Below are 22,039 nucleotides of genomic sequence, written 5' to 3'. Positions count from 1 at the left end.
ATGAGCATAATAGCTTCTCGATTTTTTTCATCAATTTTTTCCTACTCCTTGCCTTCATCTGTGGAATGATCAGTCTTGCCCTAAACAATTTTGTCAAGACATATGTATTCAAAGATCGTCATCATATGTTGCTTCCAGATACTGTAATTTCTGCGACTAAATATTTTACTCTCTCCAAGCAGTATATCAAAGATGTCATCATAAAAGACAGCAGTCAAAGGCAAATGATCAGAAAAAATAGCACAAATACCAAGGCAAAATATGTTCAACGTGTGAGATCCCAGAATGAACAAAACTGAGACAGAAAATAAGCACAAATTTTTGGACAATAATCCTAATGCAAAAATTTCTAGAGACTCTAAAAAATGGCCAAAGGCCCAGAAATCTATGCAAAAACCTCACCAAAGTATCTACAAGCAAAACTCAAATGCGACAAAAAAATTGGGCAAGTTGTAACAAACTCTAGCTACCTAAGAAGCTAGACTCTAAATATTGAGAGAATCTCATACAAGCTTTAAAAGAACAGAGTCCTAGCAGCAGATATAGACAGGAGAATTCTTCATGGACCAAAAAATGAACTATGTGGTGGTTGTAAATTGTAGAAAATAAAAAGGTAGCAACGAGTCCCAAGAAACGCCCGATTGCAGTTGTTTAAGAGCAAAACAAACGACCATGTTGGTGGTTCTTCGAGCCAGAGAAGATGCAGCTTGAGAAGAAAACCCATCCATGTGACAAAAATGCTAGAAAAAAGTCACGATCATAGAAAAAATGGTTGGTTGTTGTCCGGATAGGTCGCGTGAGAGAGAAAGGAGTTGTCAAAGCAAAAAATGATGCAAGAAAACCTACATTCCCCGAGGTGCATCCCTGCCCAAAAAGGCCAAGTTTCGGAAACGGGGGCGTCCTGGGGCGGGGGGACAGGTATGGACATCCCTAGTCATCCCCAAAATCCAACTATTGGTAGGAGACATCTCAAAGATGTGGGAATAGGGAAGGAAAAAATTAGGGACATAAGGTCATCCCCAATGTTTTGCAAGTCAAAACAAAACAAAAAACATTAACACATAAAATTTATGACATGTATTTGGGCATCCAATGGAGCCCACCTCCCCATTTGCCCTAAAAGGTCAAAAACGACCACATTAGACAAGGTTTGACATTTTTATTTCATTTACATTTGGAGATGAGTTTGTAGCAACAGCTGGGATTTTCATTTTCCAAGAAGAGGAGGTCAATTGTTTTATGCCAAGAGTGCGTGTAGGGGTTTGAGCTTCCTCTATTGTGCACCAAGCAAGTATGAAAATCTTTATGCTTCCATTTTCCATTTTTTAAATAGATTTGCTGCTTGAAAGAGAGCGAATTGTTTTAATTTTTTCCATTGTTTCAGCTCATATTTTCATTGCATATTTAAATCTCAAAAAAAAACACAATGAGCAGCAATGGAAGTAGTAGTAGTGGTAGTGATGATGAATATGTGGTTGGAGGTGATACTGCTAGTAGTGGGACTAGGAAAGAAGCTGATCCTAAAACTAATTTGATTAAATGCCCTTCCACCATCATGAGAAAATATGCAAAGGGTCCTTTCCATAGAAAAACAACCTCTTCTCCAATATGTCACACCTAGGTAACAAAATAAAAAGAATGCAAGAGGGACTAAGATGGGATTGCCATGTTTGTCTTGATGGTTTATGGGGCAGCTACACAAAGGTCAAGTCACACTTTTTAGGTGTTGCATGCCATAGAGTCAAAGCTTGTCCTCTGTTGACTGATGAGGAGAGATTAGAATCTTAGGCTCTACCTAGGATCTTAGAAAGGTTATGATCATATTTTAACCTTTGTTAAATCTTCTAGACTACTTTTACCCAATTCTAACTTAGAAATTGTCCAAAATTGACTAAGGTGGACAACTAGGTTTATAACACACCTATTGTCACCTTGCCTTACTAATAAGACATTATTTCTAATATTGGATTCAAAATCAATTACTACCCTAACCCTTTGTCTTTGATCCTTCTGATGGGCTTGCAATGGATGTATTTGAAGGTGCTCCTGCACCATACTCCCAGGGCATACTGGTCTCAAGTCCTCTTGAGATAAGGTCTTGGAAAGCTAAGCCATGTTTCTGGATTTCTTGCTCATCCATCCATATAGACTCTTCTTCAGGACATCCCTGCCATTGAACCAAATACTTCTTGTACACATTCTTCCTAGTTGGTTCGATGCTCTTTGTGTCCAAGATCTTTTCAAGCTTCCTTGGTTCATGAGCTAGTATCCCTGCAACATCTTCTCCAAGCTCTTCAAGTTGCAATTCTGAACATGCACTCACATCACCTTTGTATGGGGTTAGATCACAAATGTTAAATATAGGAGAGATACCAAGGTGTGGGGGCAATTCTATCTCATAAGCATTCATTCCATGCTTCTTCAATATCTGACAAGGTCCTACTTTCCTCATAAGTAGCTTAGTATGCTTGCCCTTTGGCAACCTCTCCTTTTTCAAATATGCCCAAACCAAGTCTCCAACATGCAACTGAACATCTCTTCTATCCTTGTCTTTCGCTTGTTTATAGTTCTCTACACTCTTCTCAAGTGCCAACTTTACTGAGTCAGGAATCTCCCTCATGCTTTCTACAAACTCCTCTCCATGAGTGCTGATTGGAGTGTTTGAAGGTAATTCCCTGAGTTCTAAAATGCCTCTTGGATTTTGTCCATACACAATCTGGAAGGGGCTCTTCCCTGTACTCTTGTTGACTGAGTCATTAAAAGAAAACTCTGTTTGGGGTAGGATTGATTCCCAGTTGTCTTCATATTGTTTTGTCAAGCACCTAAGCAAATTTCCAAGAGATTTGTTGACACCTCTATCTGCCCATCTGTTTGTGGATGGTAGGCAAAGTTAAAACTCATATTGGTTCCCAACTTTTTCCACAAGGTCCTCCAAAAGTGACCAATAAACTTCACATCCCTGTCTGACAGTATGCTCTGAGGTAAACCATGTATCCTGATAATTTCTTTGAAGAACAAATTTGCAATTGCTGATGCATCATTAGTAATTTTACAAGGGATGAAGTGGGCCATTTTACTAAACCTGTCCACTACAACATAAATGCTATCATTTCCCTTTTGTGTTCTTGGCAATCCCATCACAAAGTCCATACTGCAACTCTCCTAGGTCCTTTTAGGAATAGGTAAAGGTTGATATAGCCCTGCATTAGTGGATGTCCCCTTGGCTCTTTGATAGATTGTACATGTCTCTACAATCTTCCTTACTTCAGTCTGAAGCTTTGACCAATAATAGAACCTTCTTAACTGTTCCAAGGTCTTGTCCAAGCCAAAATGTCCTCCCATGTTGCCTGTATGCTTCTCCCTAATGATGTTCTCCCTCATTGAACATTGTGGGATGCAAAGTTGGTGTCCTTTGAATAGTAGCCCTTTTGAATCAAGTAATCTGCATATTCAGTGTGATAAGCCTTAGAAAAGTCAGAACATACCTTATAGATATCTTTGAAATCACTATCATCCTTATACATGTCTTTTAATGAATTGATCCCTACACTTTGGAGTTGGATTTCTTGCACAACTAGATCCCTCCTACTTAGTGCATCTGCCACCTTATTGGCAACTCCCTTCTTATGCTTTATTGAAAAGGTGTAGGCCTGAATTGACTCCACCCATTTCATGTATTTGTGGCTTAGTTTCTCTTGACTATTTAAGAAACTCAAAGCTTGGTTGTCTATGAAAATCACAAATTCTTTTGGAAGGAGGTAGTGCCTCCATTTCTTCAATGACTATACTAGGGCATATAGTTCCAAGTCATAAGAAGAGTACTTCCTCTTGGCTTCATTCAGTTTCTCACTAAAAAAGGCTCTTGGCCTTCCATTTGGCTCAAGACAGCCCCTATAGCCAGGTTAGAAGCATCACATTCAATAGTAAATATCTCCTAAAAATTGGGGAACACTGGGATAGGTTTCTCCATTACCTTCTTCAGCATTTGGAAGGCTTCCTCTGCATCGTTGTTCCACACAAACTTACATTTTTGTACACCCTTGATAGTCTCAAGGATAGGAGCACACAACTGACTAAAGTTTCTAAAGAACCTTCTATAGAAAGAAGCAAGTACATGAAAGCTTATGACTTCAATCATGGTCCTAGGAGAAGGCCAACTCAAGATGGCTTCCACCTTCTCAAGATCCATTTTTATATTCCCTTCTGAGATTACGAATCCCAAGTAAACAAGTTCTCTCTGCATAAAACCAAATTTGTCCAAATTTATGAAAGCTTTTCTTCATGTAACCTCTTCAAAACTAGGTTAAGATATTCTAAATGCTCCTCCTTACTCTTACTGAAAATAAGGATGTCATCAAGGTACACTATGACAAATTTCCCAAGAAATGGTTTGAGCACTTCATTCATGAGTCTCATTAAGGTACTTGGAGCATTTGATAGGCCAAAAGGCATTACTCTCTACTCATATAAGCCCTCATTGGTTTTAAATACAATTTTCCACTCATCACCATTCCTAATCCTTATTTGGTGATAGCCACTCTTTAAATCTATCTTGGAATAGTACCTTGCTCCTCCTAGTTGATCCAAAAGGTTTTCTATTTCTAGGCATAGGGAATCTGTACCTAATAGTGATTCTATTTATGGCTCTAGAATCAATGCACAATCTCCATCTACCTTCCTTCTTAGGGGCTAAAAGGGTAGGTACTGCACAAGGACTAAGGCTTTTTGTTATCAAACCCTTATCTAAGAGTTCTTGTATTTGTCTTGCCATTTCCTTATTCTGCTCTAGAGTCAGTTTGTATGTTGCTTTGATACGCAAGGTTGCTCCTGGGATTAGATCTATGTTGTGACTTATATCTCTGATTGGGGGCAACTCACTTGGCAACTCCTTAGTGACAATGTCCTTATACTAGTCCAGTAGCTCTACAACTTCCTTAGGACCTACATGTCTCAAGGGTTTTACTTCCTTCACAGCCTTCTTAGGTCTGTCATCCTTAGGCAAAATCACTAGGGCATAGCATGGAACCTTTTCTTGTTTCAAAGTTTTTAAAAACTTTTTTCCATCTACAAACAAAAATTTAGGATTTTTTTGCTCTTCTGCAAAGTTTGGTAAGGGTAAGAAAGTCACCTTTTCACCTTTGTAGTTGATTGTGTATGTGTTCAACCTTCCATCATGGTGTGCCTCCATATCATATTGCCAAGGTCTCCCTAATAGCAAATGACAGGCATCCATTGGGACAATATCACATAGGACTCTGTCTTTGTATTTTCCAAGTTGGAATTCCACCCAAGCTTGCTCCTCTATGACAGTTTGTTGCTTCTTTGTGAGCCATGATACCTTGTAAGGGTTTGGATGTAGGACCTTTCTCAACTTCAACTTCTTTACTGCTTCTTCAAACACCAAATTATATGTAGACCCGCTATCAATCAGAATTCTGTGGACCTTGTCTCCACATTTGCAAGTGGTTCTAAACAGATTCTTTCTCTGAGGTGGTTCATGAGTGCTTGGACCATTCAATAGTGTCCTCATAATAAGGGCTTCTCCCTTCTCAAATGCTACATAAGATCCTTGTGTATCTTCCTCTTGATTGTCTTCTTCTCTAACTAAATTTGCCCTCCTATCAGTCTGATTCTTTGCCTTTTCAGGACACTTCGATGCCAAGTCCCCTAGTTGGTTACATCTGTGACATCTTGGAGGTCCTAATGATCTCCCTCCAAATCTTCCGCTTGAGTCTCCTCTTCTCCCTATATGGGATCCCCTAGAACTACTCTCACCAAAGGAATTCTCCTCACTGGTCTCACCAAAGTCTCTAGGAGTTTGCCCTCTGCCATTGCTTGATCCTGTTCCTCTATTGCCAAAGTCTCTCTGGCCTCTTCCTTTTCCACCTTGATCTTGTTTCCTCTAACGCTTTTCCTCCACTTTCAATGTTAATTGAAAGCATTTCTAGACAATGTTAGGAGAACATGGACTTAACTCATCTTGAATATTCATCCTCAACCCTTGCATATATCTAGCAAGTTTAACACACTATGGTTCCACCAACTTAGATTTCATGGTAAGTTTGTGGAATTCCTTAGTGTAACTAGAGACATACATCTCCTTTTGTCTTGGACTCTACCTCTTCTTATGAAGTAAAATCTCACAGTCCTCAAGTACATAGGCTTCCTTTACCAAGGTCACCATCTTCTTCCATGTACTTATCTAATTTTTCTCCATCTTCACCCTCTCTGCTTGAGTGAAATTCCACCAAGTTAGGGTTGACCCCTTCAACTTGGATATGGCTATCTTAACCTTCTAATGCTCTTCTATCTCCTCACAGTCAAAGAAACTAGTGAGTACATCAATCCAATCCATTACTTCTTTTGGATCCATCTTCTCAATGTAAACAGGAAGTGTCCATGGTCCTTCTCTCCATGGATTTCAAAGTCTTTAGGAACAGCCTCTGTTCTACAAGAATCTCTTCCTCTTCCTCCTACCAAGGGGTTTCTTCATCACTCCCCTCCTCAATCTCAAAGTTACCACTGAATCCCTTCTTGACTTCCTCTTTCAGTTTTTCCATCTCTTTCTTCATTTGCTTCCTTTCTGCATTATGCTCTTTCACCACCCTTAGTAGTTCAGCATTTGTCATTCTATTAGGAAGTTCATTATCATTTTCCTCTTCTCACATGGTTGCAACTTTGTCTTTCTCCAAAATCTCTTAGTTGCTCTGATACCACTTATTAGAGCAGAGTCCCCAAACTATATCAAAGTTGTCACTTAGAAGTTCACAATACCACTCTCCCAATACAATCTAGGGCTCTGACAGTGGCTCCAAAAACCCACACTATCTAGACTAGATCTACTTCAAAGTCTAGAACACCTTTTTAGGCTTAACAAGACACAAACTTAAGACCAAATGTTTCAGGGATGGAATATGGTCTTTTTCAACACTAAGATACAAATCTTAAATGTTGGAAACACAAACTCCAGAAGAATAACTTTACAAATTCAAACTACACACCCAAACCACCAAATAAGGCTACAAGGAGAAATCTTGGATTTATGAAGGTAACTTACTTGGATCTCCACCGTAGAAAGTCTTATCCACCTCCAAACTCTTCAATCCACTAATCAACAACCCTTACCAAGTTAGGACTCCTGACCAATCCCCTAACTCAAGTTGCTAACAAATTCTCTCCTAGGCCTAATAGGGTTATTAGGTCACTTTTACAAAGCAAGTACTAGAATTTCAAAACATCTTTCAACCAAACCAATTGGAATACCTTAGGAATATCACAAAACATCTAAACCCAAGAATTTTGATTTCTACTCCACCCCTGAACTAGGTTGTATCTTAAAAACCCAATTCTTCAATGGCCCATTTGCATCCATACCAATCCGTACAAATGTATTTCAGGCAATTCCAATAGGAAAACAGCAAGATTTTATTGATTTTTGTAAAAAGCTTACATTAGATTCTTCTCTTCTATTGGAGAAAGGTTTCTCAACCCTATTTAACCATTTCCAAGCAGTTCCAACCGACAAAGATGGTTGTGAACGTTGGGATTCAAGTCTTGCAATATTTGCACAAAAGTTGCATTATGCAACATTGACAACTTTGACAACTTTTTGAAAAAATTGTCAAATGTTAACAAACTTTCTCTAACTTTAATCCTAGACTCTACCTAGGATCTTAGAAAGGTTATGATCATATTTTAACCTTTATTACATCTTCTAGACTACTTTTACCCATTTCTAACTTAGAAATTGTCCAAAAATGACTAAGGTGGATAACTAGGTTTGTAACACACCTATTGTCACCTTGCCTTACAAATAGGACATTATTTCTAATATTGGATTCAAGATCCAATTACTACCCTAACCCTTTGTCTTTGATCCTTCTGATGTGCTTGCAATGGATGTATTTGAAGGTGCTCCTACACCATGAATCCAGAGTGGGAGCTATGCTCCAATTCTAAGTCCTCTGAAGGAAAACTGGTAAAGCAAAGGATCCTTGATGATAGTTGATGGTCCACAATGAAGCAAATTGCTGATTTTTAAATTAAAATGTTAATCTTTTGCTTGCTAATTTTCATACTAACTTAAAATTTCTAATTCTGATTTTAATTTCCGTCTGCATCTTGTAGATATATTTACTTTGTCATAACACCCATTGTAAATGTCATTAGATATGCGGATACTAACTCTCCTAATCTTGGAGAGATATATGAGACTTGACAGCATGTTGGGGAAGATGAAGAAAATTGTTACAGCAAAGGATCCTACATTGGGGGTTTATGAGGAGCATATTAGGCCTATTCTGCACAGAGGTGGAACATAATGAATACTCCACTTCATATGGCAGCTTTTGCGCTAAATCCCAAATGGTATGCAGAGTTGGGTGGAAGGGGCCTCCCATTTGATGATATGAATTATGGATGTGTTGGGTGGATATTATGCAACCGACAGTTTTAAGTAAAAATCCAGTCGCAAAATAGAATGACCAGCCACAACGTGTGAGACAAAGTCTGTCCTACCTTAAAGGGAAGGCTCCCCATGTTCCTTGAATCAACTCAAGGTAAGCAAGAAGTCGAGAGATTTTATAAAAAAAGGTGTTACCAATATCCTTTCTTCTTAACTTTCAAAAAAGAATCCACTTACTCGTGAAGCGAGTAATGGGCAAGGTGGATCTTTAACTACACTTCTATCAAGAACTGGAAACAGTGATACCGATAAACCTTTACTAACTCAAATGCTAGCTGAAAGTGTACCGGTTTGGCTCTAAGTCCAGTCGTACTTCTATATGGCAAAGTTTTACAATTAGGGCACAAAGACTCCTAAAAATAAGAATAACTTAACTATTTTGCGAATTAAGAAAGAAGTATAAGCTATAGATAGAGCTTCTAGCTATATATTTCCACAACCGCTCCCAGTTAAAGCTTCGGCTCCGATTACTTCTTAAATCAGTAAGCTCTTTTTTTGAACACACAATAATAACATGAATCAAGAAAATAGGCACAAAGTACAGTCAAAAGTTCTAATTTGCTCTATCACAATTATTTCCAATCAAAGCTTCAAATCCAATTGCTTCTTTTATTCACTTTTCTTCCAAATTCATACTACACAATCAAAGTTACGCTTGCACAAATGTGGCAAAGCTTTCTTGCATACAACAAAAGATGATTTTTACAATAAGGGGGCATTCCTTTATATAAGCACAGAAGTTGAGAAAAAGGTGGAGGAAAAAGTGGGAGCAACTCAACCAACTTTGACCTAGTCTAACTAAAAGAGAAAATATAGGGTTACATACAACTACACGTGCAACTCACATTACATCTTTACATGTAAATGCAACTCTCATTACATGTAACTACACATCTTCATGTAATACATCCTCTTCAATTACACACATCAAAGAAGAAGAAAGACGGAAGAGAAGGAAACAATCCTAAGGATTTTTCTGAAGGACCTTGTACTTGGCGATGCTATCCTGGATAATAACAAGATTGAGAGTTCTTGTATTTTGTGCCACTGCATTCACCTTGATAATCACGGTGTTGTGTCTTTTGATAGCTTGATGGGATCAACTTTTCTCATTCAAGTTTTAGTAAATTCTCTTTTTGTAGATTGGCACACATTTTGGATTCTCTGACACTTTGAAAACCTTCTTGACGATGTCCGGATGTAAACTCGAAATAACTTTCCATCAACACCTTTAACTCTCTTTTTTTAAAGTGCTTGGCGCATGGGAATGTGGTGCAAATAAGAACTTTTGACTTTTAAAAAGTGACTTGGACTTCCAAGATGTCATTGTATGGAAAATGGATTAGATGTAAATGCAACATACAACGGGAGATGAAAAGCATGGAAAGATGCAAAAACATGTATTTGCTCATGGAGGCACAAATGCGTGAGGAATGGAAATGGAAAATGGAAAAGGGATAATGAGCTTTATGGTCACTTTTGGTAAAAAGGGGAAGTCAAAGTACATAAGAGATGAAAATGACATCTTTTTGACTTTTCAAAAAGTGACTTTTAGTCAAAATTGGACCTTTCAAATGCAATTACGCATAAGGCATTTTGTGTAATCATGTCGTGCGAATGGATACGGAAAGTGAGATGAGTGAAAATGGAAGCGAAAAATGAGATGACATGCATGTGTGGATGGTGAATGAGATGGAAAACATGTAATCGCCTTTGTCGGATGGGATGTGAAGTGTTCTAACATGAAAGATGGGAGTGGAATGTGATGATGTTCTCACATGAAATGAAACAAGAACAAGTTTTTGGGAAAGAACTTGTAATTTCTCCAAAGTGGAGAAAACCGACAAGCAAGCACAAACACAAAAACACAAAGAAAAAGTACCTTTGGAAAGTGACTCAAACATGTTAAGATGCAAAACACTTCAACACTCAAATTCAAAATTAGAACTTGGTAAAGAACCAAAAACATGAAAATGAACAAATTCTTCATCTTTAAAGGAAAAATGCACTTTCCATGGCATAAACTTCAACAAGTGGCAATCATCAAGCAATTATGTGCATGGAAATAGCAAGATAAGCATAAATTGATGAGCAAGTTTGAAAATGTCCACTTACTTGGAGGTTAAAGAGCCAAAATAGCAAGAATCATAGAGTTTGAAGACCAATTCTCCTCAAAATCTGGATTCTCAAACAATAATTTGACTTTTTCCATACTTGCATTCAACAAATATTAATGAGCAATCAAGGGTCGAATTTGACATGAGAAGGCCAAAAAGTGGTCTCCAAAGACAAGAGCATGCATTAAAACTCAAAAACGACCCCTCTTGATCCAAATGTATGGGCTAAAATGCCATTTTTTGAGTTTTTTGAACAAAAACATGACTTTTTTATGCAAAAATCTACGCATTTTTGCAAAAACGTGGCTAAAAAATGCATATTTTTAAGTCATTTTTTACTTGTGAATGCAAAAACGACTTCCCCAAATGCATATATATGGATCAAAATGCAAAAAAGTGGCTTCAAAACGCATAAAAGTGGATTAAAACCCCAATTTTCTAGGCATTTTAAGCAAAAACGTGATTCATAAAAAAGGCATGAAAAAAAACATTTTGGCTTTTAAACACCAAAACATGAGTCACAATGTAATGCAATCCCAAAAAGAAGCCAAATCGATTTGCTTTGGAGTCAAAACATGAAGCAAAAATGGATTTATTTGCTGATTTCTCCAAAAACGTGCCCTGGATGGGAGCTTCCAAAAACATTTTTTGGCTTGTTGAATCCATTTTGAATGCAAGAAAACTTATTACCAATCAAAAACGCCTCCAATAAAAGAAATCTCATGCAAATCCATTGAGAAAATCTCTACTTATGATCAAAATCGAGTTCCTGGAGGGCAAAAACATGTTCTTCAAAAACGAACTTTTGGAGTGTTAATGCATATATTAAAACATGTTTTTTGATCAAAATTGGACCTTTTTGGTCACTTAAATATTTTAAAATGTGCATCTCTTCAAAATCGCACTTTTTGGGTGCCATTACATATTTAAAATTATGCTCAGAGGAAAAATCGGACCTTTTGGGGAAGGAAGCATGTTTTAAAATGCATCTCACCTTTTAGATGTTAAAGCATGAAAACTTCACTTTTGATGCAATAGCATCAAAAAGGTCCACTTGTGATGGACTTTTGATGTAATGACATCAAAAAAGTCCACCAAATTGATCTTTATATGCAGTGACATGTAAAATGTCCACTTTTGATGAATTTTACATATAATTGCATATAAAATGTGCAATTTTAAAGACTTTAAGTCATTTAATTCACTCAAAATCATAAAAATATTACAAAATGGGCCATAAACAATATTTATCTATCATTTTTAAAAATATAACATATAAACATCATTTAAAAGGTAACATTTAAATAAACATTTGATTTTTAAAACCAAAAACTAAACTGAAACTATATAGTTATATAGTAACTTTAAGTTAAAAATTTGAAGTTTAAGTAACTTAAAAACATAACAAAAAGTGAATATAAGTTATATTTTTCCAAAAGTAAAAATCAAATTGAAAATATAACATCATATTTTTAATTCGTGTTGTTGCATTAGAAAGGTCAACTTTTTGGGCACTAAAATGACCATATCTTTTGACTAACAACTCCGATTATACTCTAGGTTAGACCGAATTGAAGGGAAAAACGAAAGGCATGACATGAGCAAAACCAAAGGACTAAAAAACCAACAAACACAAACTCAAAAGCAAAGAAAGAACGATGAAGGCCTCAAAAATCAAGCAAAGGCTTGATACAAAACAAAACAAAAAAGACTTGACAAAAGTCTTCAGTAAAAAGATTCATTATATCAATTTGTGTTGTTTGATTGATCAGTACAAACCAATTAAATAATGAACTAAGCTTAGAGAAATGCGAAACTAGTTTGAAAAAGTTTCGTACTGTTACCCAACAGGATGGCTTCACAAAAGCCATTGATAAGATGTATCCAGCTCAAAAGGCCTCTAAAATTTGTGTATAGCTCCTTAACTTCACCAACCTTCATGGCCCAAACTTGAGTAAAGCACAAGCGAGGTTGGATAGAGTGGTTTTGGCACAGAGAGATCTTATTGGATGGTGGACCTAGAAAGGGAGAGATACACCAGAGTTGAAAATACTTGTCACTCACCTCCTTGCACAAGTTGCTAGTTCCTCAACTGCAGAGAGGAATTGTTCAACATATTCATTTATTCACTCCATCAAGAGGAATAGACTTAACCTCTAAACGGACGGAGAAGGTAGTGGTAGTGCATCATGCTCTTCGACATGCAGATCATTAGACTCCATAGTATATCCAGACTCCATCATTGAGGTGGGATCTTGAGCCTGAGGATGTGGCCCAAATAGATGTGGATCAAACAGCACCAAGATTGGTTAGGGTTCCATTAGAAGAGATAACGTTCCCTATAGAGCATGATAGTGAGGACAAGGACTTTGATTTTGATGTCATGGTGGCAGAAGCAGAATAGAAGCAGCAATCTGCTTCATTTTTCTATATTTTGTTTTTATTTTATGTTGAACTTGAACATGATGATGAAACTTTATGGTATCCCTCTAGCCTGTGGGCATATTTAAGTTTCCGGATTTCTATGATATTGTTCACTACTAAACTTATATTTTTGCTCACATATTGATATGCATATTGACAATTGAAAATTGGATCAATTATTATTTCCTAAATGGCATTCAAATGGTGTATGTTAAAATTCTATAATGTTTAAATGACATGCTTTGTGCTTAGTTTCATATGAATGACATGTATATTTACAAATTTCAATGTATATTTTAAAATTTCTCTATATTTACATAGCCGTCCCCATTTGCCATCGCCCCCTCCCCGGTCCCCAAAGTTGGCAAAAGAAATTTGCCATCCCCGTCCCCGAAACTCAAGGGAACATAAGAGAAAACAAATCTCCCAAACAAAAGATGTAAGCCTATTCAGAAAATTGGAATCAATATAGAAAACACGGGGTTTGCAAAAAGAAAAATGACCAAGAAAGAGAAAACACAACCGTGAGACAGAGGAAAACACAAAGTATCAATTTGTTTTGGCCCTACAAAACCCTAGATGCCAAGATAATAATTTAAAAAAATTTAAGAACTAATAATTTCTTTCAAAAATTATTAATTTTTTGGAAAGAATAGATAACTTAGCTTTGGAACAATATTACACAAGTAAATGGTAAAATATTTGATTAATTAATGAATGAACAAGACATTCATTAATAATTTACAAAGATGATATTTCTAGTATGAAACAATCATTAGAATTAGAAACAATCTAATAACAAAAGAATCATTAGAAATTAAAAGACTAATAGTTACAAGATTTACAATATTGACCATTAAATAATTAATACGCAAGATACTACAGATATATTATTCTAATAGTCAGATTCCCATATGCAACAATAATTATGAAGATGTCAGATTAAAAAGTGTGATTTGGGACAAGCATTTCTCTTGTTTGTATCCTTGTCTAGCTTCAATCAAATTTAAAATATTTCAAACTTGGCATGGAAATTTCCTGGAACATCGAAGAATCACCTGAAAAAACTGAAATAAATGCAATTTCAGGATATTATACCCCACTTGCTTTCATTTTTTAGAAGTTCTCGGCATCTTGTGCACCATTCTTATATGTTCTACAAACCCAGTTACAGAAGAACTGTTTCAAGGTTGTTTGTTCTCATTTCCATTGTGTATTTCAAAAAAATTGTGATTGACCAAACTGTTTTTCAACTTCTTATGTCTTTTTTCTTTTTCATTTGATCAATGCTTCTCGATGATCCACTTCCTCTCTCTTTTCTGTGATATCTTGTAATCTAGTCACTGGGGTTTAATTCCAAAATTCAACAAAAAACCACTAAGAATGGCATATCCAATTTACAATCCTATTCAATGGAACATTCATACAAAAGCTTTCACTTCCATCACAAGAATCATTCATTCAAATGCTATAAATCAGAAAGTAATGTAAAGCCAATAAGGTAGTGTTCAAAAGGTGTCCCAAAGATAAACATAAAACAATGTAATTGAAAACAAATATAAAAATCAAATCTATCTTCTCATTATGCTTTCAAGTTCTTAAAAGACAAATCCAGTGGAATCAGTATCAGACAAGAGGGTAGATAACTAAACGAGACATGAGCATAGATATTACAGTTTACATGAACACCAAAAAACATCAAAATAACTTTTAAAAAATAACATAAGAAGGCTGGAAATAATCAGATATTTCTCATGGCATTCTTCAGACTGCACCCATTAAGGTTACATGTATTTACTATTTACACCAATTTAATCTTGTGGTGAGGAAGTATAGAACTCCAACATCCCTGCATTTGTTTGGCGCAAACTCTATGAAAGACATACTAGGTTCGCACCAGCCATTCTATCTTGTCAGTATACTTTCAGCTTCAAGTTCTTGAAAGTTCTACTCAAAAAAACTTCAGTGGAATTTGTATTGGATGAGAAGACGGAGAACAAAACAAGACAAAACATAGATACTACAACTGCAAGGACATCAAAGTGAGTTAAAACATTACCAGACGATAAAAAATCTGGAAATAATCAGACATTCCCAGGGCATTCCTTAGACCACATCCGTTTTGGCTTACATTACGTACACCAATTTCAGCTCAAGTTGAGGAAATATAGAACTCAAAACGTATACTTATTTGGCACACACCCTGTGAAAGACACACTGAGCTCCAGTGACTAAACCGAGGACCATTCTTCACTGATTTGGCATCGTTCACATTAGAGATGGGACAAGCAATCCACCTACTGATGGTACTCTTAGAAATAGTCTTGCAGCAGAGGAAGATCAAGCATGTCATTTGGCTCGTTATCCAAATAGTTCATATAAAGACCAAATAAAGACAAAGCCATATATGAACATCCATAGCTAAATCAATAAACATTCAATCAAAACAAGAAGAAGAAAACAGAGTGAATCGGATGAACCGTAAGAAAATGGTGCATCAAACCCCTGGGATCTAATTCAAGGCCTATAAAATGAGTTATGCATTAATTGGCAAAACTAAAATCACAATTTCGAAAGGATACTGTCAAGCACAAACAAACATTTCACAATTTCGAAACTCTCAAAAAGCACAAATCACTTAGAGAAAAACCCGCACAATTCAAAACCAATGCAGTATCTAGCACATAAGGGCATGCGAAAAATCCCCAACTAGTTTCCACACTAATTACTACTTTGGCTCGCTTGCCCATTACCCTGATCTACTTTAGCGAAGGTCTCTGTTCATTCCAGAACCGTGCCAACGCGAAATCTATCAAATTACATACTTCCATTGGACAAACCGAACTTTCTGCTACTTGAACGGATTAAATTCAACCTCATTACATAATTATATGTACACAGAACGTGTAGGCGCCTGCCTTAAAACGCATATAAAAGGGCATGGGGAAGATTACCATTTTTTGGAGGGTTCCAAACAAACCGCTCTCCTGGATCTTTTTCGAGTTTTCCAAACCAAGATGCTTGAATTATCTCTGCCAGCCGTGCCCCTGCTTTTTATGTTTAAAGCCAACCAATCATTGTCGAGTACGGCATTAATGAAGCCGAGTGGAAGTCTTCTAATCTGAAATTTCCCCATCCACTGTTTTTATACTTTGACAGCTTGGAAAACCAAGTCGAGAAAAATTGTCCCAAGAAATTCATTCACGCACATTTCCCAAGACGCTTCAATCTGGTTCTATTGGCTGGACAGTGCCCCACATGGACTAGAAAATTCAGAAAAGCAAATTTGATTCTGAATTTCAATTAGGTGCCTTAAATGTTTACAGTTGAACAGTGTGATCGATAGATTTTGCCTTTCAAACCGGTTTTATTATAATCGCTTGGTCAGGTCGACCCCACATTGACTTTGAAGCTTACGGAATATTTGAGTGATGTTTGAGAAGGCGGTGGTGGCGGCGTTCAAACTTACGGGTTTTTTTTCGTACTAATCGCTTCATTGGATCGATCCTACATTGACCCTAAGGCCTATTTGGTGAGCGGAATAGGAATATGTATTCCGGAATACGTATTATGGAATAGAATGTATTCCTATTCTCTGTTTGGTTCAGTCAATATTTGATGAGAATTCGCGAACCCAAAAATTTATATTTTCTAAAATTAAAAAAAATGGAATAGGAATACGTATTCCAATACCACCTATTTTGGTGGAATTGCAAAACTCCATTTTTGAACCAAAAATGGAATACATATTCCATTTTTGCTTCGTATTCCAATCCCGTTTTGGTGCATCCAAACAAAGAATTCACAATTTTTAGACTACGTATTCATGTTCCGCTCACCAAACGAGCCCTAAAAGTTTATTGAATTGAATAAGTTGAATATTGAGATACAAAAATGTTTTAAGAATTTCAAGTGTGTCACTAATAATATCTAATTCAGTTGTTGAAAAGCAATAGCATTGTATTTTTTAATGTGTTGTATACTAGAGTGTTCCCAACAATACGAGAACAATTTAAAGGTGGGTTGTCTACATCAATTACATGACAAAGCGAGATTGCACAAAACAACTAGTTTTTGGATAAAATTTCATAACAACAAGGCTCTCATTAAAAAGAAAAAGAAAACAACTTATATTGGTCTCTTAAAGTGTTTGAAGTATAATCAAATGAAACTATAACATTTTTCTTAGCCATTTGAGCCTCTGTGCAACTTCTATGAAGCTAACAAATTTGAAAGTAAATTCAATATTTTAGATAGCATTCTTCAAGCCTCTTTCAACTTCTATAAAAGAAGTTAATTTGAAATTAAATTTAACATTTTGAATAGATATCTTGGAAAAATATGCTAAGACTTATAATATTTTTATATTATAAATTATATTATAATTAATTATAAATTATTATTATTAAATACAATTATATTGTTACATTGTTGATATATTTTTGCTAATATGTTTTAAAGTTATTTTAATTATTTACAAGAAAGAATAAATATCATATTTAATTATTATAATATTTTTATATCTTTATTAAATTCTTGATAAAAACAAACAAATCATTATCATTTTATTATAAAATTGATTTTATTTGAGAACACTTTTTTAGAAAGGAAGACTTTAAAAAATTAGTTTTATGTAAGAACACTTTCAATCTCAATAATTATTAATGTTTCTATTTATTTATTTTTATTACTATTGAATGTATAGTTTTTAATGATAAAATTTAGGCAAGAGTGTAGGTTCTTTTAAAAACTGTGAGAAATTTTATAAATATTTTTAAAAATAAGATAAGTGTGCACTAGATTTCAAGGTACCTTAATGGGGAAAAAATTTACAACATTTTGCAGCTTTTTTTTCAAAGACTTTCATAATTAAAACTATTATCTTTGAAAAATATATATCCAATTACTTTTTAATAAATGTAACAAATTATAAAAATAAATTACATTAAGAGTTTTATATTTGTTAATCTTCAAAACATAAATGTCACTTTTAAATAGTTTAATTAAAAAATGTATATGTGTTGATCATTTATTTATAAAAATAAAATCTATTACTAAATGGTTGCATGAGACTTACTCTCCAAAATATGAGGTTAAGACCCTTTTTCATCCCACGTAGTGGTAGTTAATAGAATAAATAATAATTTATTTAATTAAAAAAAAAGATTAATTGTACTTAACATTAATTTTAAAAATAATTAAGAGAATATATTGTGTATTAAAAAATTAGATTTTTTTTAAATAATTATATTGGAATTTATTCATTAGAATGTATTGTTATAAAAAAATTCATTGATAGATAAAAAGGATAAATGTATGGTAAAATTATAGTAAAATTATTAGTTATCTATCATGTAATATAAAATGTATTATAAAATAATATAATATAAGTTAATTTTATATGTTAATTTTATGAAATAAATATTTTTCTTACCAAAAATGAAATATAAATATTTTTCGGTATAATAAATTAAATTTTATATATTTTATAATTGATATCTATCGGTATTTCTTTAGATAGCATTTATTTAAGATATCTAAACTAGTAGTAAAATATAATGCATAATATGTTAGGCTAAGTACTATTATGATACTAGTGGTTAATTTTTTTGTTTTCTACATGTTCAATTAATTATTATTTAAAGTTCCTTATCAAAATATTACATATATTATATATGCAATATTTTTATTAAGCTAATTTGATTCATTTATGTTTAACAATTTTAAGTGCATTGATTTAGATTTTTAGATTTTTAAATTTTATTTTCTTATAATATATTTTTTGTGGTTTAAAAATACTAAAAAAATAATATTACTTATATTGTATTATTGTTTAAGAAATATCGTATTATATCAATTATTATGAAAATATTACTATTTTCATATTATAATTTATTTATTTAACATACTCTAATAAATTTATTAAATTAAAATTAGATTTATATAAAATTTAAATGCAAATAGCTTATTGTATAAAAAATAAATTGAAAGTTAATTAAAAATAAATTTAAATGATAATATTTTAAATTTTAAATGACAATTACATGTGAAAATTTATTTTGTATTTTGTTAAATATTGCAGTTATGCATATAAAAATAGTAATTCTAAAATTTCAATTGTTTCACTTTATGGTTAATAAAACTTAATTGTATAAGGAAATATTGGTAAATGAATGAATAGTTATACATAAGTTTAAAAAAATATTAGAATTTATTGAAATTTTGGAAAATATAATTTGATTTTGAAATAATAAACATTTGAAATTTTTTTAAAAGAATCATACTTAATTATAAATATTTCAAATGATGACACAAAATGTAATTCTTCATTTGATAAAATATATTAGTTTATTTATACTAATTATAAATGTTTAATTTTTTAGATAAGACTTTTAATAAACTACCCTTTCAATAATGTAATATGATATATGTAATATAATATCATATAAATATCAAAGTCAAAAAATACACTTCATTGAAATAAGCATGTATTTCACCTTAGTAAAACCCATCTCGAACAAACTATGGAATAAATGATTGAAATACCAAGATCTGTCAATTTGTAATGCAAGTCATTAACTTCTACCAGTATACAACCACCAAGAGTTTTGTAACCTTTTAAGTTTGGATGAAAGAGTTTGAAAAGCAAAGCAAGCGAAAAAAAAAAAAACCTTGCTCATTGTCTAATAAACACGTGATGAAAGACAAATTAGACTGGCATGTCCAATTGCCAATCCTACTATATCAAACATTCATATGCAGAATACTTTCATTTTCACCACTACTACAACATCACAAACTCTGATATTAGATTGAGAAATAGAAGCAATAAAGAACTTTTTGATAGGTATCAAAGAATAAAGGTTTTCTTGCCACCATGGTTTCAAATTATTGAAAATCCTATTCAAAAAGACAACTTAAGTAGAAATTGTATCAGATGACAAGACAATTATTTCCTTACAATTGGACATTTATTTGGACTTAAAGAAAATATCTTGTAAGATAGTAAGATCATGCATGTAATTTGGCTTGTTTTCCAAAGAGTTCATATGAAGACATGGCCATATAAGAAACTCAAATAGACATTCTATGAGACAGGCCAAAAAAACCAAAGTGAATCAGGTGAGGCTTCACAAATGGGTGCATCAAATTCCTCCAATCTAATTCAACATCAACATGTTTAAGCATGAGTTAATACATCAATTGGCAATTTTAAGACTTCACAATTCCAAATGGATTGATTACATTTGCATACAGCCTATCCTGTTAAAGTCAAATTTAATACAGCATCTTATACATATGGGTATAAGAAATATATTTATTTCTAATTTCTTCTTTTGCTTACTTGTTCATTGCACTGTCCTATTCTAATAGAAAAGAACAGAAGAATTTTAATATTCATAAAATCAAAATTAGTCTATAGATCAACATGCCACTTTTTAAAGCATCAGTGAGCACACAAAGTATACTGTAGAGCTCAAACTCAATTCAGCACCTCATTCTCTTGTTTGTTTGTTCATTATACTGATATGTTTTAGAAGAATTTCATGATATTTCCAAGGTTAACATAGTCTGTAGAATTAAAATTTTCATGTAAAACAACATACCTCTTCTTCTTTTTTTAGCATCATCGGACAAACAAACTATGTTGTTCAGTATCAGCATCTCATTCATATCCAGGCATACAGGATATCTCAAGATACTACTTTGGCTCACTTATGTTGTACTACTATATTATTTTTTCTACTTTGCTTTCTTATGTTATACTAGAATACTATTTTTTCTCCTTTTGCTTATTTATGTTATATTTGAATACTATTTTTGCTTGCTTGCTGATTACACTGACATGTTATAACAGAATAGGAAAGAAAATTAACATTCACAAGAACAAAAACAGTATATAGCATCAAAGACGTCCTCTAAAATACTACAATTTTTTTTAATATTTTAAAGATGGTCTATAAAACCAGTCCTCAGTCGTGCTCTAATAAAGCAATTATGAAAATCAGAAACAGTCTATGACACAACAGCCTCTCTTTTTAATGATCACAAAGCGAAAGTAGATTATGAAGTAGAAGACCCCATTTTTTAAGCTATCTTTTTCATCGGAGAGATCAGATTTCTACAATTCATTATAATTACAACAATTAGCTTCTAAATTAGATTGTTTTTTACCATCAACATTTCGAATCAAACTCCATGATCCATCATCAGAACGAAAGAAAGAAAAAGATATAAAACAAAATCTTAATTCATTCCAAAAATTCTACAATGATAAGTCTATCTAATTGCATCCTTCCATTGAACAAACTCAAGCTTCTGCTACTTGAACAAATAAATTTCATTCCATTTTACTACATAGTACTACCCATTCTATCTTGAATTGCATATTGACATTAAATACTTTATCTGATGAATTTCATTCCACTTTACTACATAACACTACAGTAATTCAGAACTTTTAGATGCCTATATATAATTATCCCAAAAAAAAAATGGGCTTCATTCCATTTTACTACATAATACTAGTGATTCAGAACACCTATATATAAATAGAACTTTTAGGTGCGTATATATAAATATATGAAAAATGGGCTTTTAGTGCTGATTACCATTTTATGGCAAGCTTCAAGAAGATTGAGCTCCTGCATAGTTTTTGAGCTTCTTCAATCAAACAATATGCTTGAATCCTCAATGTTCCTTCTTATTATAAAAAGAAGAATGTCGGTGTATGGCAGCCCTGTTGACAACAATTGGGACAGTCAGGAAAACCGAGTAAAGAGATGTTCATAAATGGGTACAGATTGGAAAACCAAGTCAAGAAAATAGACCGTTACAGTTGTAAAGCCATTTATTTCCTTACATCCATCTCAGTACAGTTTCATCTGATTTTATATCAATCCTGCCCCACTTTGACTACAAAATTGGATGTTATCCTAAAACATTTGAAACATATTCTCCCTACGTCTTGTCCATCCATGGGCATTGATTTTTTTGCAGAATAATTGAAGTCAATACTGAGATGTTTCCTGCT

General features: G+C 33.7%; 1 protein-coding gene across 10 annotated transcripts in view; it reads right to left on the bottom strand.

Annotated features, from left to right (window-relative positions):
- LOC149575506 (putative receptor-like protein kinase At5g24010) overlaps nucleotides 1–21,677 on the bottom strand; it is a 152,651-nt gene extending 130,974 nt beyond the window's left edge. For 4 of the 10 annotated variants that reach the window (XM_089815247.1, XM_089815255.1, XM_089815253.1 and 1 more), the window contains exon 1: nucleotides 15,960–16,344. In XM_089815247.1, the coding sequence (XP_089671373.1) occupies nucleotides 15,960–15,962 (3 nt within the window). In that variant the 5' untranslated portion in view covers nucleotides 15,963–16,344. Of the gene's footprint in view, nucleotides 1–15,064; nucleotides 15,113–15,959; nucleotides 16,345–21,617 lie in introns of those variants that run through there. The other 6 variants (XM_089815254.1, XM_089815252.1, XM_089815244.1 and 3 more) reach the window with 6 other exon arrangements.
- Between the last annotated feature and the right edge of the window lie 362 nt (nucleotides 21,678–22,039).

Source organism: Cupressus sempervirens, chromosome 2 (genome assembly GCF_028749045.1).
Source record: "Cupressus sempervirens isolate cs-2001-9-10 chromosome 2, ASM2874904v1, whole genome shotgun sequence".
Lineage (NCBI taxonomy): Eukaryota > Viridiplantae > Streptophyta > Pinopsida > Cupressales > Cupressaceae > Cupressus > Cupressus sempervirens.
Note: the sequence above shows the minus strand (reverse complement) of the source record. Positions and strands in the feature narration are given on the sequence as shown.